Source organism: Peromyscus maniculatus, chromosome 7 (genome assembly GCF_049852395.1).
Source record: "Peromyscus maniculatus bairdii isolate BWxNUB_F1_BW_parent chromosome 7, HU_Pman_BW_mat_3.1, whole genome shotgun sequence".
NCBI classification, from domain to species: Eukaryota; Metazoa; Chordata; class Mammalia; order Rodentia; family Cricetidae; genus Peromyscus; species Peromyscus maniculatus.
In genome coordinates, this window is record NC_134858.1 from 105,520,310 (window position 1) to 105,537,620 (window position 17,311).

The following is a 17,311-nucleotide window of genomic DNA, read 5'->3' on the forward strand; positions in this document are numbered from 1 at the left end:
CATTGACACACTAGTGACGCAACCCACCCTTTCTGTATGGACTGGAGTTCCCACTAAAGCTAAAGCCGTCAAGCCAGTGAAGCTGATGGCCACCTGTGGATGCACTTGCCTCCTTTGTTCCCCAGGAAGAAGTGTCTCCAAGCTAATAACTTTCCTCTTCTTAATGTTAAAAATGTTCCCCACTCCCACTCCCTTTTTTGAAGGGGGGGTAACATACCAGTTACAGGAAAATGTGTGTCTTCCTTAGGGAAGTGTTTTGCATATGTGTCTTCCTTAGGGACCCAGTCCTTAAGGACTCAGCATTTTCTGGGGAATCTTGTGTGGTCTGAAAGTCACACCTTGGGGACACCAGATGAGGCCATGGTCTTGCTGCCCCGCATTCCCCGCTCCATCCCAGGCCATGCTTTATATCTTCCTGTTTGTCCTGGGAAATTGAAACATAAAGCATCCCTCCCAGGGGGCATGGAGAGGTTCAGGAATCAATAACCAAGCTGATGTGGCCCACAGGGAGTTGGGGGCCCGAGGCCCAGAAGCAGAGAAGCGGCTTCACACCTGCGGAGAGAGGCCGCTGCTCCGATGACTTTTTCTCTGGTACATGTGTTCTGACCTTTTCATAAGAAAACAAACCTTTTTTTTTTTTATCTGCTCATGTAGTGTGTGTGTGTGGCCTGTGAGGGAAAAGGTTAGGAGACCTGTTGCCGTCAACAACTGCAAGGCCCTTTCCTTGAAGCCCTGGGCGTCCCAGGGGCTGTTGCCTGTTTCGCTGTTTTGGTTGCTGGAATTTGGGTGAGGGGTTAGGGCTTGTTTTCCATTGTTCTGGTGGTGATTTTATCTCTATGTTGGAAGTAGAGTTGGATGGATGAAGGAAGGGACCTTACAGGATGGGCAAGGCTGAGGACCTGCCCCGCTCCCCAAGAAAGCAAGCCACTGATAGATCCCCATCACATGGCATGTATCCCATAGGTCTGGCTGGCCTGCTCTGCCCAAACTGGCACGCTTTCCTTCATCCCTTAGAATTCTAGAAAGTGGGGAATTAGGACAAGGCCTTCCCTCAGAAGGTCATGGTTGACGAGGCCGTGTGTACAAAGCTGAGTTCCTGTGTGCTGCAGATGGTGTCAGCAAGACGTCTGGACCACTAAGGCATCGACAGTCCATGGACTGGACCCTGTCCATTTGTGAATGCGCAGTCTCAGACCACAAGACGCACAGAGATGGGTCTGAGCCGGGGCTCTCCTGCTCCCTGACTGGGGTGCTTGGATGGACGCACCATGGCCTATTCAAGGCCAAGGTGGCAGGGAGGAGAAATTCACAGGGCCAGGACCCTCGACACAGCCTGTTCCTATTGTCAGCCCTGGGTCTCCAACTCCCTCTTTACTGAGCTGCATCTTGCTTCGTTACTATGCAGATATTTTAATTATGCAGATATGTTTTTAGACAGTTTTAAATATGTATATTATTTACTCATTAGACCATAACAGCTCTGGAAATTAGAAATCTGTATTTAGTATCTATCAGTGCACAATATGGATCTAATGCGGGGGCCCTCAGGGAAGGAGAGAGGGTGATAATATAACAGGAGAGGGCTGAGCTGGGCGAGGCTACTGGGTGGGGCTGCTGGGCATGCCCCCCTCAGGACTGGACCCAGAGACACCTGCGTTAGTTGGTGAGCTCTGGACACTTCTGGGAGACTGCTTTACTGATCTTGAGTAAAGAACAAAGGAACCACAGGGTAGAGCAGCTAAGTCTGCTCAGCCACCTGACCTGATTAGCTCCTGCCCTGGGAGGTCTCTTGTCCAACCCTCCTGGGCTTTGGCGTTAGGTGGACCTGACGATGTCTCTTCCCCCACTTCCTGACCAGAGGGCTGTGGCAGTGGCACTAATACCCTGCCTCACTCCCCTCAGCTACAAAATATCCCCCCTTAGGCAGGCATCCTACAGTCCTGCATCCGGCATTGAATTCCCTGCCTTAGTCTGTGGAGCCTTGGCCTAGGTAGGCACTGGGCATGTGTGATGCTAGCTAGCCTGGTGTTAACCTTCTGCACAGTTTCTGGACCTCCTGCAGTTTCTCAGAGTGTCTGTCTGGTGCTGCCACTCTGCTCTGGACTTACTGGCCCTGGCCTCTACCTCACGGCTCCCCACTCCATCACAGCTCCCATCCTGCCCACACCCCTGCACTCCCGATCTCAACATCCTGCACATCACGAGTTCAGGGCCTTTCACTCTGAGCCTCTCATACCCTCTTGAAAACAGGAATGGCTGTAACTAATTAAACCCAAAAACTCTTTAAAACCTTCCCCTCTGGGCCGTGCGGTTGAACAGTTCCTGTTGGATGGGCAGTTGTTTCCAGAGCCTTCTGGCACCAGCGCTGGGCTAAGGGGCTCCCAGATGAGAGAAGACAGAGAAGGTAAAGAATGGGGAGCATTTGGCCTGGTTCAGGGAAAGCAGGCTTTTTAAGAGGGTGGCCCACATGAGGACTCTGGCCTCCCCACTATACTCAAGCCCATCCCAGCCCAAGATGTAGGGACTCCTGGCCTCCAGGTATTGTCCATGGCCCAGGGCCCTTATCTCACACCATTGTCTGTCTCGGTTCCCCTAAGCTGAAGATGTTTAACTTAGTGGAAATTGACGGTACTGATGGCCATACTGCTCCCCGGGAGAGTATTGTCCCCAGCCCAGCACACAGCCAGTCCCTTCTTTCTTGCCTTTTCTTGTAAGAACGGCTCCCGGAGCTGAGGGAAATTGATTGTTAAGTGAAACTCTCTGATAATTGCCTCTGAAATGCCTGCTGTTATCGTGATGGACTTGGCTGTGAACAGCCTTACTCAGAATCCCACTGCGTTCCCTCCAATGCTGGCCATGGCGGGGGACATCACAGGCCAGGCAAGACACCATCAGCACCTTCACAGTAACAGCACACCCTGCCGGGTGTGGTAAGGAAAAGAGGTCCCAAGAGGCCAAACCACATAGCTGGGAATCACACACCTGGCTGGACAGGGCTAAGCCCAAGCCCCAGGCCTCCGTACAGGTCCAGAGACACAGCGACCTTGATTTAACAAATTCACTATACACCCACTCTATGCTAGGATCCAAGTTGCCCTAAACTTTATAGCAGCCGGGCACTGCCCCCGCTGAGCTCCGAGAACAGGGCGATGGCAGGCACAGAAGGTTCCCTGGGTGTCATAAGGGAAAACCGGTGCCTGGCAGGAGCCAGGGATTTGTCAAGGGCGGGGGAGTGATTGAGGTTGGAGAATCTAGTGGGAAGTACATAGGCCGGAACAGCATGTCCAGAGGCCTGGGAGTCGGAGGCCAGGGACAAGGGGTGACTCCAAGAACAGGTTCTGAGAAGGGAGTCAGTCCCAGGGGACAGTCACTCAGAGTCCAGGCTAAGGACAGAATGTCTCTCCCATACATAGCAGATACCCTGGGGACTGGACCAAAATGTGGCTCCAGCTTGAGCCAGAGTAGCCTGCAGGTTCCTCTTCCATCTCCACCGTTTCTTCCCCCCCCCCCTCGCTCCCCATCCTGCCTGCCCCGGCCCCCCACAAGGGCACTGAAGAGCTGGAAGAAAAGTGCTGGAAATGTAAATCTTGGGGGAGGGGAGGACCCCTTGGCCACTCCAAAGCAGGTCTGACTGCTGTGAGCTTTGTAAAGACAGAAGCCCAAGGCTCTAAGTACCCAGCCTAGGCCAAGCAGATGGTGCTCAGCTTAGAGCCCCCCCAGATACACACGAGGGAAGCCCACAGGCTGGGCAAGGGTGAAAGGAAACTTCCAGAGAAGGTGGGTAACCAGGCAGAAGAACGGACAAGAGAGGAGGGCCCTCAGGTGGGTAAAAGCCTGCCAGAAAAACCCCGATGCACAGGCAATTCATGAGAGCTGCTAGGGCTGGAGAAGGAAGGCTGTGTGGATCAGTTACTAGCTCCAGTTCACAGAAAGATCTGGAGGGCCAGAGAGGCGAACCCACTGTTGGAGGAAACCGTGTTGGATGCAGGCCAGGGCTGCAGGTGGTCTCTCTACCCCTCACCCTCCCACTCTCCATCTGACGGGACCTTAAACAGCAGAGCCTGCCCACTTCACCCTATCCCACCGACCGGCCCTTCCTTCCTTCCTTCCCACACCACTAGACCTGCCTCTTTAGCAGTTTCCACACGTCCAGCGCCCGGGGATGGACTGATTGATCTGTAACACCGAAAAAATAATAATGGCTTGATCGTTACTGAGGATTAAAAGTAATCCTTTTGCTGTGGCTATTGCAACTCCGTTATTCACGAGTCAGCGGGCTGACCCGGGCCTTTGAGCCCATGGGACTCTGTGAGCTTAAGGAGACCAAGGACTGGGGCTCTCCCTCTCGGGTGCTCCCTTACTTTGTCTGCTAGGTTATGGAGCCTGAGGATCCCCACATTCTTGGGGCCCATGAATCCCGTGGCCAAAGCTGTGTGCTGAGAGGGTGAAGGAGCGCACACACACACACACACACACACACACACACACACACTGGCCAGTGGTTGAAATGATGTCTGCAGCCCGTCTCCTCTCCATCTTCTGTATACGAAGAGGTCTTAATCTGGCTCCTACATTGCCTTAGAACAACACGACACTTCTAATAGGCAGTGGCCTCTGCAGAGCCCTCAAGTAGCCTCAAGTCCCCCTCTGAAGTATATCTGGGGTCCCAGGGAAGATGAGGGTCCACTAGATAAGAGAAGGGGAGATGCACTGATTGCCCAAGGCTCCTGCTTTGAGGTGTACCTTCAGGGCCGCTTCCCTGGACTGGCTGGATCTTTTAGCCCAAGGAGCTTTGCACCTGGTGTGGAGTGATTCCCACTTAAAATGTCGTGCATACCTCCACGGAAAGGTAAACAGGGCTATGAGATTTTCATTCATCCTAGGGGTTTAGGCCAAGGGAGGATCCAAGATTAAAAAAAAAAAAAAAAAAAGGAGAGGAGTTGGGAGAACCCAAGAGAGCTTTTACATGAGAGCGTCTGGAGCTCTGGTGGACTTGGGGAGCAGTGACATTTACATGATCAGATCTGCACTCTGAGATAAGGCTCCCCGTCTTGAATGCAGAGCAGATGCAGAAAGGTGTGATTTGGGGGGCAGGGCCACTTGACTAGGACAGTGAATAGTAGGTAGTTTGAGTGAGGACATTTTGGAAGGCAGGAGACAGAGGTTTCGAGAGAAGAGGGGGTTAGCCAGGCAGTGGTGGCAATTGCCTTTAACCCCAGCACTGGAAAGGCAGAGGCAAGTGGATCTCTGAGTTCACCACCAGCTCTGCTCTACAGAGCAAATTCCAGGACAGCCAGGGCTACACAGAGAAACCCTGTCTCAGAAAACATCGAACAAAAGAAGGGAGGTTGCCATACCAGGGCTGTGGAGATGGCTCAGTGGGTCAACACTTGCCACACAAGCTTAAGAAACAGAATTCAATCCCCAGAACCCACATAAGAGATGGGTGTATGTGGTAGCCTGCCTGTAATCCCAGCCCTTGGGAGGTGAAGACAGGATCCCCGGACAAGCTAACAAGGCTGGTCAAATCGGCAAGCCCTGTTCAGCAAGAAACCCTGCCTCATTAAATAAAGAAGACATTTGACAACCTCTGACCTCTACATATCCACACACAAATACACATGCATACATACCCACACCCCATGTATACATGTCTCCAGGAGGACATGTAGGTTGTCATCACTTCAACTCAGGTAGGTTGAAGGTCATCCCAGGGAACTGTCCAGGAGCTCCAAAGGCCTCTGCTGGGCTTCGTTCGACCCTCTTCTTGGGGCCTACATGCCTGATGGATGGGAATGGATACGGTGTCCTGAATACCAAGAGACTGGGTTCTTCTGATTCAAGTTGGAGACCTAGAGTCAGGACATGGAATGGGTGAACACTAAGTATAGAGTGCCCTAAGGAGGAGTGGGTCTTCGGACCTCATGGACTGAGCAAGGTGAATGCAATATATTGTAGGGCTGGACTAGGGCTCCAGATCGACCCAGACTCACTGTGCATCTTGGGCAGGTGACTCACTGTTCCAAGCCTGGGACATCCTCGCCTGAGAATTCACACTGTTAACCACACATAGTGAGCAGTAATGGGTGCACATACGGCACTGGTCAGGGGAGGGCTTGGCATGCAGTGCCCTCCCCACATGCTGGGCACCAGTCCCTGGTGGTGGTTATCACTGAAGGGTCCTAAAGACATCACTGAATTCTGTTCTTCAAGAAGGTCTAGAGGACCGTACTCAGTTTCATCCTTGAAGCCTTGGCCCCTCCTGAAGGATAGAATTCATGGGAGTCCTGGGTTCAAGCCCAGAGGGTGGCCAGGTCCCAGCGCCTTCACCATAAGCCTTGGTTGTGTGTCTGGTACCAGTAGTACTAAGCCTCAGTTACTCCTGCCCTGGTGATTACACCTGGTTATGTACTACTCTACCCTTCTCCACGTGAGAAGCAGGGCTGGCGGAGTCTCTCACATCTCCACATCTCAGAGGAGTGTAGCGCCGCTAAGCAAGCGTAGTGGCAGGTACGCTATGGACAAGGACAAAGCTATGCTTTCAAGGCCACCCTGCCCTCAGGACTGGGCTTCATTGTCAAAGGCCACCGAAGCTGGCATCGAAAGTCGGGAAAGGCTCGTGTGGGTGGGGGCGTGGGAGCCCTGTGGGGTGGGCCTCAGGAAGCCCGGGAGAGGACAGTGAGTCTGAGTGAGTGGAAATGGACTGTGGACATGTCCTGCCGAGCCTGGCCCAGGCAGAGTTGCGTGGTGAGACACTCAACAACTTGTGGGTTTTCGCACTCCTTGGGGAGCTCGGGGGCTTGACCAGGAGGGCTGCCTGTGCCGTCTTCTGAGGGATCCAGCTGTGTTCCGTAAGGTGTCCTTTCCTACGAGCTGGCCACTACCTGGGCTAAGGAATTTCTGAGGATCTAATGGCAGAGAGAGGCCCTGAGTCAGTGTGGTCCTTGGGAGTACTGGGCGTGGAGAGGGCTTCAGGGTGGACATGGAGCAGGCAGCCTGCCTCAGCCTCTGACTTCTGTGTGCTCTGTCCCTCAGAGACTGGCTGACGCTGCCGAGAATTTCCAGAAATCCCACCGCTGGCAGGACAACATCAAGGTAAGAACCACAGCAAATGTCGGACCAGCAAGATGGCTCAGTGGATAATGGTGCTTATCTCTAGCCTGGCAACTGCAGTCCCCCGGACCCACTTAGTGGAAGGGGAGAAGCCACGTGTGGCCCTCCGACCTCCATCCGTGCACTGTGGCATGTGTGCATGCAGACACACGCAGTAAACAAACAAACAAAAAAATGTAATTAAAAAAAAAACACATTCCACCCTCCAGCACCCAGGCTATGACACCGTGAGCTAGGGTGGCATACAGAGTGGGAGTGTGTGCTGCACAGACCCTCTAGAAGGGCACTGGTGGAATACAAAATCCTTTGTCCAACCCTCAGTGTTGGGAAATACAATGTAGACATAAGCCCTCTGTCACTCCAGAGGAGTCTTGGGTGGCCCATGAGTAGACAGCTTTGTTAAAATGGCCATTCCCAAAGAAGATGCCGTGAGTCTTAGAGAGTCCCAGGGTCATAGGGCCTCTTGACCCCAAGACTCATCTGAGATTTTAGTGTCATGACCCAGAAGAGGTCTGTGTCCTCTTGATTGTGAGCAGCAGTCTGTCCTTCTAGGAGATCCTCAGGCTGGGTCCCAGGGACTGGCCGGCCAAAGTCACAGAAGGTGACTTTGACCATGAAAATACATAAGGTTCAAACACCTTGAGGCCAAGTACAGGGCACAGGGTGTAAAGGGCCCAGAGGCTCGGAGAAGACAGAGCGGCTGTACCAGCTGCTTCTTGGGGGGAGCTGTACACTCCTGACCCCTCTTGTCGGGTCAGTGTGTGACTAGGGCAAGCCCTGGGACCAGGAGCCATGGCACCCTCGGTAACCAGACCACGTAACAGGGCTCCGTGGGTCTGGGCCACGGCTCCTTTAGTCTCCTTGCTAAACATGGAGAGAGGCACCAAGAGCTGCCCCAGGATCTAGGGACTAATATATAGGATGAGAGTGGAACATACACTGCCTCCTTCTAGCTCTGAACCAAGCTGATCTAGACCCATGTGCCCCAAAAGCAGAGGGCTTGTTACCCCTGCTTGTCAAGGTCGCCTGTTGATAGTCGAGATTTACAGCTGCTGCCAGTTCCCAGACCCCACACCTGCTCCTCACGCTCTGTCTCCTCAGACTGCCCTCCCCTCGCCCTCATGGTAGCTTCTTTCACTACTTGGTGGATGGTGGTTACAAGGAGGTCACATGGTACATGGAATTGGGGACAACGGCTGATTTCTTTCTTTCTTCCTCTATCTGATTCTCTCTCTTTCACGGGAGCCAGGATCTTGAGCAGGCTGGACAAACACTCTATCAATGAACTATACCCAGCCCAAGATGATATTTGCAATGAACAAATAAGCTGGGCGGTGGTGGCGCACGCCTTTAATCCCAGCACTCGGGAGACAGAGGCAGGCAGATCTCTGTGAGTTCAATGGGAATGGGTGGGTAGAGAGATGCCTCCATGGGTAAAGACACTTTCTGTGCAAACCTGGAGACCTCCGTTTGATACCAAGAACCCATGTTAAAGTAGAAAGGGAGAACTGACTCCACAAGTTGGCCTCTGCACCTGCACCATAGCACGTGAATGCTACACACACACACACACACACACACACACACACACACACACAGAGTACACACCACATGCGTGTTCTTCCCCTCCCCACCCCCGCCCCAATAGAGCACTGGCTACTCTTCCAGAGGACCCAGGTTCAATTCTCAGAACCAACACAGTAGCTAACCACTGTCTGTAACTCCACTTGTAGGAGGTCCAGCGCCCTCTTCTGGCCTCTCCGGGCATCAGGCATGCATATGGTACAGACATACATGCAACCAAAACACTTGTATGTGTGGAATTAAAAAGTAAAGACAGAGACAGACAGTGGCTCTTAATTGACACTTAGACCCTGCTGCCACATCCAGATAACCCCTGCTTCACAGTTCCACCTGCCCCGCCCAGCCCCGAGCCTGCACTCAGGCTGTCTGTCCACTCCTGTATCCTTCCACAGCCTTGTTTCTCGGCCCTTCCTTTCTACCACACTGAATACCTCTGGGGTCCCTTCCTGTGCCTGGGCCTTTGTTTCTGCTGCTCTCCGCCTGGAATCCCCTTCATTCCTCCTAGCATGCTCATCTTAAGCTATTTTCTCTCCTCCACCCATTCTTCCCTCTGTCCTCTGAGTATCCAGGAGTCCTCCACTTCTCCTCTTCCTCAGTTTTTTCCCTGACTATAGGCTTCTCTTCTCCCATGAGCAGGCATGTTGAGCAGGGCAGGAGTGGAGAAATAGAGGCACAAGAAGCCTGCCCTCTCTTGGTTTTCTTTCCCTCCCAGTCCAAGCCCCAGAGAGGGAGACATAGAGGCCACCACAGATCCAAACCTGTTCCTCCTCTAGGTTCCTCAAACAAACGAACAACCTGTGTATCCCCCAGTGCCATCCTGCCAGGCCCCTGGTCCATGGATCTCAGCAATTCCACTTAATTCTGGGCCAGGGTGGGCACTAAGGATGCCTGGGAGAATGTGGGATACCCAAGAGCCCTGAGAGATGCTGCTCAAAAACCCACTCCTAGCCGAGTGGTGGTGGTGCAAGCCTATAATCTCAGTACTCTGGAGGCAGAGGCAGGTAGATCTCTGAGTTCAAGGCCAGCCTGGTCTACAGATCAAGGCTACAGATCCAGGACAGCCAGGGATACACAGAGAAACCCCATCTTGAAAACAAACAAACAAAAAACCACTCCTGTATCTCTGGACCATAGTTTGTGTGAGACACAAGCAAAGGGCTTCATTTTACCCCTTGGCTAGCTGATGCTGATGCCGCCTCTCAGCTCAGCATGGCCTCCGAGGGGTGAAGATGTTCACCGGGCTGCATGGATGCTAAGCCGGTGATATATGGAGCATCTTTGTCCGTACCTGCCTTGCCTGCAACTGCCCTGGGCTGAAGCAGAAGTGGGCTCTGGCTAACTACCCTCCTGCTTGACCCGAGCTGCTGCAAATGTGGTTATGGCCACAGACCGCACTGGCCCCAGAGTAAACAGGACCTAGCCCCGTGTGCCCAGTGTCCCCTTCCCTGTGTTGCCCACCACCTGCCTGAGATCTTCGGGTGCACGGGCCGTAGTCACCTGTCTCCAAGCTGCAAGGTCACTGCTGTCCCCATGAAGATCTGTCGCTGCTGCAACGGCCTGGCTGAGAGGCATTAGTTCTAATGGTGGCCCATTAGCCCACCCGCCAGCCAGCACTGCTAGGGAGAGCTGGCAGGGACCGTCCATGACAGGGCTTACAGCAACTGTGGCTGGAGAAAGGATGTAGTTTGTCCCTTGCAAGCATGAAGCCCACCCTAAAACCCAGTGACCTTGAGAAGGTGACTGACAGGGAGTCATATTCCTCCTCCATGCTCAGGAGAGACAACTGACCCATGTCACAATCCCAGCCTCAGGCTCAGGTCCCTTCCCAGGCTTGGCCTTCTCCCAGGAGCATTCTTGTCCCCTAATTCACAGGGCAAAGCCCAGGAGTCCCTTTTCCGGCCCCAACCTTAGGGTTGTTTGCCCACCGCTCACAGCACCTCCTTTTGTACCTCTATATCGCAGACAGTACCCAGGCAAGCGTCCCACCTGTCTGCCTCACTTGTGACTCCTTCACATCAGGGACAGACAGTCAGACATGTATCAGCGCCATCTCCCACCGATCATTGTGCCCAGCATTGCCACCAATGCTCTAGTGGCAGAGTGACCAGGAATGCTCTTCTTACTTCTGAGTGGGGAGCATGGTGGCTTCCAGAAGTTGTGTGCACAGAAAGATACTGGGCTTATGGAGCTAGCCTGGAATTCGCTGCACAATTAGTAGGGTGTGGGTCTCACGGTGTGGACAGCACAGAGCAGGGAACAGACAATTGTGGTTTCTTGTGTATACACACACATACATACCCCATGACACCAGCCAGGGACGTAAGGGATCCTCGAGTCCACAGGACCAGAGCTGAGATACAATCAAGGGGACAATGAATGGAGGGAAAAAATAAAAAACAAAAACACCATCTTGTTCCAGGCCATGACCCTATAGATTTGATCCTGGCAGGGTCAAGGGACCAGTAACCATCGCCCAGACTTGGGAATCCTAGAGAGACCCTGGCCCTGGCTTGCAGGCAGTGCCTCCCATGGCTCCACACCGACAGGCAGCAGGTGGTCTGATACCCATAACACTTAACGGTAGATGAAGATGGGCCACCTGCTAGACTGTCCTGGTGCCAGCATCACACTGTGCCAGCATTGTTTGCCACCTAAGCCACCAGCAGGGCGGATCTAGGCCAGGGCATGGGTCGGGGAGAGGCGAGAGAGGACAGGCCATTGGTCTCGACATATGATAGGTGATAAAGCATCCCCTGGGAGTCTAGGGGAGGCAGTAGCCCTGCCTGTCTGATGGGAGGGGTCACTCTACCTGGGGAATCTGAAGAGAGACCTGTGAAGTCAGGACTAAGGCCTGAAGAGCCAGCTGGACCAGACAGGTGGCCCCCCCTGGCCTGAGGGTCCAACCCAGCCATAGTGCTCACCACCTGTCTCTACCAAGCCGGCAACAGACGGCTCTCAGAAAAAAAAAGTCCTTTTTGGTCGAGCTGAGCTGGCAGTAGGTCATGGAAGGGAGGCCACCTGACCTCCCTGGTAAGGCTGGGTGGCTGCCTGGGCTCCGCACAGGGGCCTGGTGGGCAGGTGACAGTCATGTCTGGGCAGCCTTGGCAGCTACCTTACAAAACACCAAATCTGCATGATAGCCCTTCTACACCACGTGTCCCAGACTGTCTTCCTCACCCTGCTCCACAGCTGCGAACACCCTTCGTGTCCTCTCAGGCTTGGCTCCTACTTAAGGAGCAAATGTGCCATGCATGCACATACACACTGAGTCCCGCCCCTCACCGATGTATACAGGTTCCTGGTGGGGGTCGGGGCGGCAATTTCCACACCTTTTGCCAAGCTTGAGCAAAACAAGCCCCGAAAGGAGGGAAGAGAGGCAAGTCTCCGGGCAACATTCAACATGGATAATACCTATCTCACATCACCCAAGGGTCCTTTCCACACTCAGCCTCTCATGTGGGCTGTGGGTTGACCTCCTGGAGAGGCCTCTGATATTCTCTGTCCTCTTCAAGATTCTGGATTTTATGGTGGGTGGTAGACACCCGGATGCAAAGCTCACTGATGCTGCATGATCTTACCAGGCATCCTTGCATTATTAATGACATGGGGGTGGATCCTGAAAATGGTCATGGGCCTCCTGAGGCAAATCTGACCAGCTGGTACCTTTGGTTTTGTGTTTTGGGGTGTTTTGTTTTGTTCTGAGACAAGGTCTCACTATGTAGCTCTGGCTGTCCTGGAACTCCCTCTGTAGACCAGGCTAGCTTCAAACTCACAGAGATGCTTGGGCCTCTGTCTCCCAAGTGCTGAGATTAAAGGCATGTGCCAGCACACCCAGCTTACTCAGTCTGTATTTACTCACTGATGAGAGCTTACCAATATCCTGGTCAAAGTCTGACCCACAGACCCTTCTCCAAGGCCCCTGCGCTCACTTGCTAGTCTGCCTCCTTGTTGTTTAACCCAGGACATGAGTCACAAAGCCAACATTCTGGTGCCGCTCTGGTAAAAGCAGCTGCAAGCCTTCCCAAGGACCTGCTCCCGCACACTGCGATGGCTCTTCTGCCACACTCCGCTCCGTATTGCATCACAAATAGCAATCACAGCTGTGTTTACCATGTATTTTCACATGTGACCTTGCCAAGGCTACCAGCCAAGGCAAGGAACAGCAGGACTGTAGATACCTGGGCCCCACCCGTAGGCTGCCGGAACCTGATGATCCTGTGTGCTGTTTTTCCTTTATCTCTGACGCTACCAACATTATATCTTCCACCGAGACTGTGAAACGGCAGGACAAATAAACAGGAAAATGGGAACTGCTGGAGAGGTGGCCCACGTGCGGGCCAGGGCACCCCAAGGATGACTAGGGCACAGCCTGACCCCCTTCCACAGCCTGACAGTGGCCGGTCCTCACCCACGCCCTTTCCTGTCCTTGCAGGAGGTTTGCCTACCAAGTTGGCACGTGGAGCCCCAGGTTGTAAGCTGCAGTCATCCCACTGCGCCCGCCTGTTTTCATTACGGAGGGAAAGAGCATCAGAACCGTGTTTATAACCCCCTTTTAGATAACAAATCACATTTTCTTTTCGCCTGCGAGTGTGTTGAATTGATATTTTTTTCCCTCAGTTTAATGGGTTTGTGTGTTCAGGAATGATCTTCATCAACCGAAACTCCTTATTGTGTTTGATGTAATGTCAGCTTTCATTACGTGCTTCTGTGTGAGCCGGGCGCAGGGAAAGGCCGAGCCCCCTGGAGCCTGGGCCCTGCCCCAGCCCCCACCCAGGCCTGTCCTCCAGGATGGGTAGGTGGGTAGCTAGTTTGGATGAGGCCGGAGATGAGTCGGGAGGGCAGGTTGACGCCTGGGTATACAGCCTTCTCTGTCCCTGTCCTGTTGTCACACAGAGTAGACACCCCTTGAGTTACCTTTGGGCTAATATTCATGTTCCAGCACTGTGCCCGGCATTCAGTCACTGATCCAGAATGCTTGACTTACGTCCCTGTGTCCAGCCAATAGCCTGTATGTAACCCCAGAACCCCCGAAGAAGAAGACCGCCTGAAAACTGTTGCCTTAAACATTTCCAAATACAGACCATCTGCAGCCATTAGCCACAGACCCAGCATCTGGCCAGAGTCTTCCCTGGAGGCATAAGGAGATTCAGAGGGTGGCCCAACCCTAAGGTCACACAGTATGCCCCAACCGGGCCCTGGCTGGGCAGGGTGGCCTAGTTGACTTCCACCCCTCATGGAGTGAGAGCCGCCCTGTGCATGCTGCTTTGCAGGCAGGTCCTTGGAAACAGAGCAGGCCACAAAGAAACAGCCCCAGGTGTGTAAGGAAGCCTGGTGCAACGCTAAAGCATTTTGTTGCATAAAGCCGCGGAGGAGCACCTGGAGAGAGTGACTTGGACAGTGGCCCTGGCCCTAGAGCCCAGGGGGCAAAGTGGGGTGGCCCCTTCTGTGCGAGTGGCGCTTGCTGACACCAGGTTCACCTTCTGGCGGCCTCTGTCAGCTGCACTCGGTTCTGATTAAAGATCATTAAACATGAAATTAGCCCGTTTGTGTTACGGGTCCCCGGGGCGGCGGGTGATTATGACGTGCAGATGGCCAAGAACCCAGGCGGCAGGCAGGCAGGCACGGGCCAGGATGGGCAGGCAGGCACATGTGAGTGGGGGCCACAGGCAGGCATACGGGCCCAGCTTTGTTTATTCCTGCTCCTGTTGTGTAAACCCCTTTGCATTTCACAACAAATCACAGATAATTAATAAGTACATGCTCGTAATGAGCAGGCTTTTTAATAGAAGAAATTGGGAGATGCAGTGTGAAGTCATTATTTCGCTGGTGCCCAGGCTCTGCTCTGATTCTCTCTCTCCCTCACTCCCTGGTCCTGCCTCAGCCAGCCTCTCAGCAGCCAAGCTGGCTCTGACCCTGCCCCTACCCAGCCTGCAGGGCAAGGCCCTGGTACCCTGTGTCAGGGGAACCTGGGGCACAGCATCCTTCTAGAGAGTGTGAAGAACCTGAGGATAAGCCTTGGGGTGGGGGGCAGGACACCAGCAGCACTGACTCATCCCGCTTTTCCTGGGGTGGCTTTGGGTGGAGGAGGGGACTGTATCAGTCCTAGAGGAATCCAAAGAGCTGCTCTAGGCCTTGGACCTAAGGGCCCAGGCTGCATCTTGGGAGCCCCTGAGCTATGAGCACTGAGGCTTCTCTCTCGTCACCAGGAGGAAGACATCATGTACTATGACGCCAAGGCTGATGCTGAACTGGTAAGTGTGCCAGCTTTGCCGTAGAGGACAGGAAGCTGCCAGAGCCGCAGCTGGGTCACAATGGTCTCAGCTGTAAAATGGGTTTTAAGACTCAGCACTCACCGTTCTGAACTCAACCATTCTGAGCTGTGGCGGGTCAGTCTCTCACCTTCCGCAGCTCCCTAGAGGTCCTTGACCCTCCAGGGCCGTGACTTCATCGCCACTGTGGGCTAAGCTTCCCCGCACGATGTGGAACAGGCTGGGCAGGGTGGTAAGGGTGTTGGACATCAGGACAGTTCAGTCCTGACATGGGGGGGGGGCTCTCTGAGCACCATGGGAGTATAGGGGAGGGGGAGCAGTCCGGAGGGCCTTCCTGGAGGAAGGCGTGTGGGAGTGAGACATGGTGACATCTAAGCCCCTCCCCAGGACAGTGGAGGCTCCCTCCCTGTGGCTCAGGCTGTGTAGAGGACTCATGGCCTGGCCTCACCCTCAGTGCTTAGCCCTGCGTCACTTGGTGACCTAGGACCCAGAAGCAGCGGAGCGGCTCCATTTGTTTTCAGACGAGGCTCAGCTATGATCACCTCCCAGGAGGGGTGGCGCTGGGCCTGCGCCACTCTGTCTCCGTACCCCACGAGCGGAGGTCCGTTTGGGCTGGCTTGTAAGGTAGTGGGGTCCCCGTCATAAAAGGGCTCAGCGAGGATGACTATGGGGTAAGAAAAGGCTACAGAGAAAAACAAGAGTGTCTGTGGGTTCGAGCACTTGGGAGTAGATGGTGTTCAGAGAACTTATCTTTTTCTTTTTTCTTTTTTTTTTGTTTGGTTTTCCGAGACAGGGTTTCTCTGTGTAGCTTTGCGCCTTTCCTGAAACTCACTTGGTAGTCCAGGCTGGCATCAAACTCACAGAGATCCTCCTGCCTCTGCCTCCGAGTGCTGGGATTAAAGGCGTGCGCCACTACCGTCCAGCTTCAGAGAATTTATCAATGTGTGACCCCAAAGCACAGTGGTTGAACAGTGATATGGTGTCTAGTACTGACCTGTGTTGCTGACAGCAGAAACCCAAGGTCCAGCATTCCTTTCTCGGTTCTGGAGGCCTGAAGGCTTCCCCGGCCTGAGCAGAGGTGGCACCAGGAGGCGGAAGGGCTAGAAAGGATGCCTGTGGGGGAGGCCACAGTGCCAGGTTGGCCTAGGAAACCTTAGGGAGGGCAGGGGGCCGAGAGGGAGGGGGTGGGCTCAAGCAGGTGCGCTTCCCCTTGGCTGAGCTCCGTGGCTCCCGGAGAAGTTGCTAAAATTAAAGCTGGAATCTGAAATTCAAATGAAGAGCGAACCTTTAATTAGACCCTGAATCTAATTCCTTACCCCCCTCGGCAGCGGGCTGTAATTTTAGCAATCAGTACATTAAATATAAAGCAGGAGACTGCAGTTGCCCACTGCACCGAACTCGGGGGGCTCGGGGTGGCACTGAGAGGCTCCCTGGACAGCTTTGTACCCAAATCCGGACCAGGACACTGTTCCCTGCTCCCAGCAGCCCCCAGCTCTATCCAGGACCCCCAACCCTGGCTCCAAATGCCTCACTTTGCCCCCCGGTCCTTGCAGGGGCATTGGAACTAGCCAGTAAGGAAGCAGTGTTCTAGATGGGGCTGGGCTAGGGTCCGTGAGGCCAGAAGCCCCCAGGCCCGGCATAAATAACAGCATACACTCACCAACTCCCAAGCTTGTTGTGTTGTGTTGTTTTGTTTTTTAATCTTTGCCAGAGGTACAGTTAGAGATCTTTCTAGACCATTTACTTTTAAATTACCAGCCAGAAGGTGGGGGTAAGGGAAGAGAAGGAAGGAAAAGTTAGCCAGCTGAAAGCTTATCAGAATGGAATCCAAATGTCACATTAGTTGGGAAAGTTGGAAGATTAAATTTTCCAGCGCCCTTCATCTGCCGCTGACATTTGGGGGGCTTTCTTCTCCCACGCCTCTCCCTCTAAGAGGAGCGTACGTGGCTTATGCCTCCCAGACCGCTGGCTCCCTACTCCATCCTGTGTGCTCAGCTGCTGCCAGCTCTGGCTTTACCGAGCACATTTCAGGGGCTTCCCAAAGTGAGCAGGAGGTGGGTGTACCCAGTGAAGGGCACGAAGGACAATAGCCCGAATTTGGTTGGGAAGAAGGGAAAGGCATTGTCCCGGGGCACTTCAGAGCTGTGCCTAGGATATGGCCTGGTGAGAGGAAATAACCTGGGCAGCAACCTGGAGGTTGGAACACAGAAAGAGGGGTATGTCTGAGCCACGGGGAGCAGCGGAAGAGCAGCTCTGGAGACCCGTGGCGAAGAGAGGATGAATGGAGCCTGAGCCGAGCACAGTCCAAAGGGTCTTGGGTGGGAAGAGGGTGTGGGAGTGTATGG

The 17,311-nt window shown here is 53.8% G+C and overlaps 1 protein-coding gene across 10 annotated transcripts in view; it reads left to right on the top strand.

Annotated features, from left to right (window-relative positions):
- Cacna2d2 (calcium voltage-gated channel auxiliary subunit alpha2delta 2) overlaps positions 1-17,311 on the top strand; it is a 132,527-nt gene that overhangs the window by 92,438 nt on the left and 22,778 nt on the right. For all 10 annotated transcript variants that reach the window (XR_006074363.2, XR_013052933.1, XM_076576999.1 and 7 more), the window contains exons 4-5: positions 7,036-7,095; positions 14,904-14,948. Coding sequence is in view for 8 of the 10 variants with exons in the window: in XM_076576999.1 (XP_076433114.1) it covers positions 7,036-7,095; positions 14,904-14,948 (105 nt within the window). In the remaining 2 variants the exon portion in view is untranslated. The remainder of the gene's footprint in view (positions 1-7,035; positions 7,096-14,903; positions 14,949-17,311) is intronic.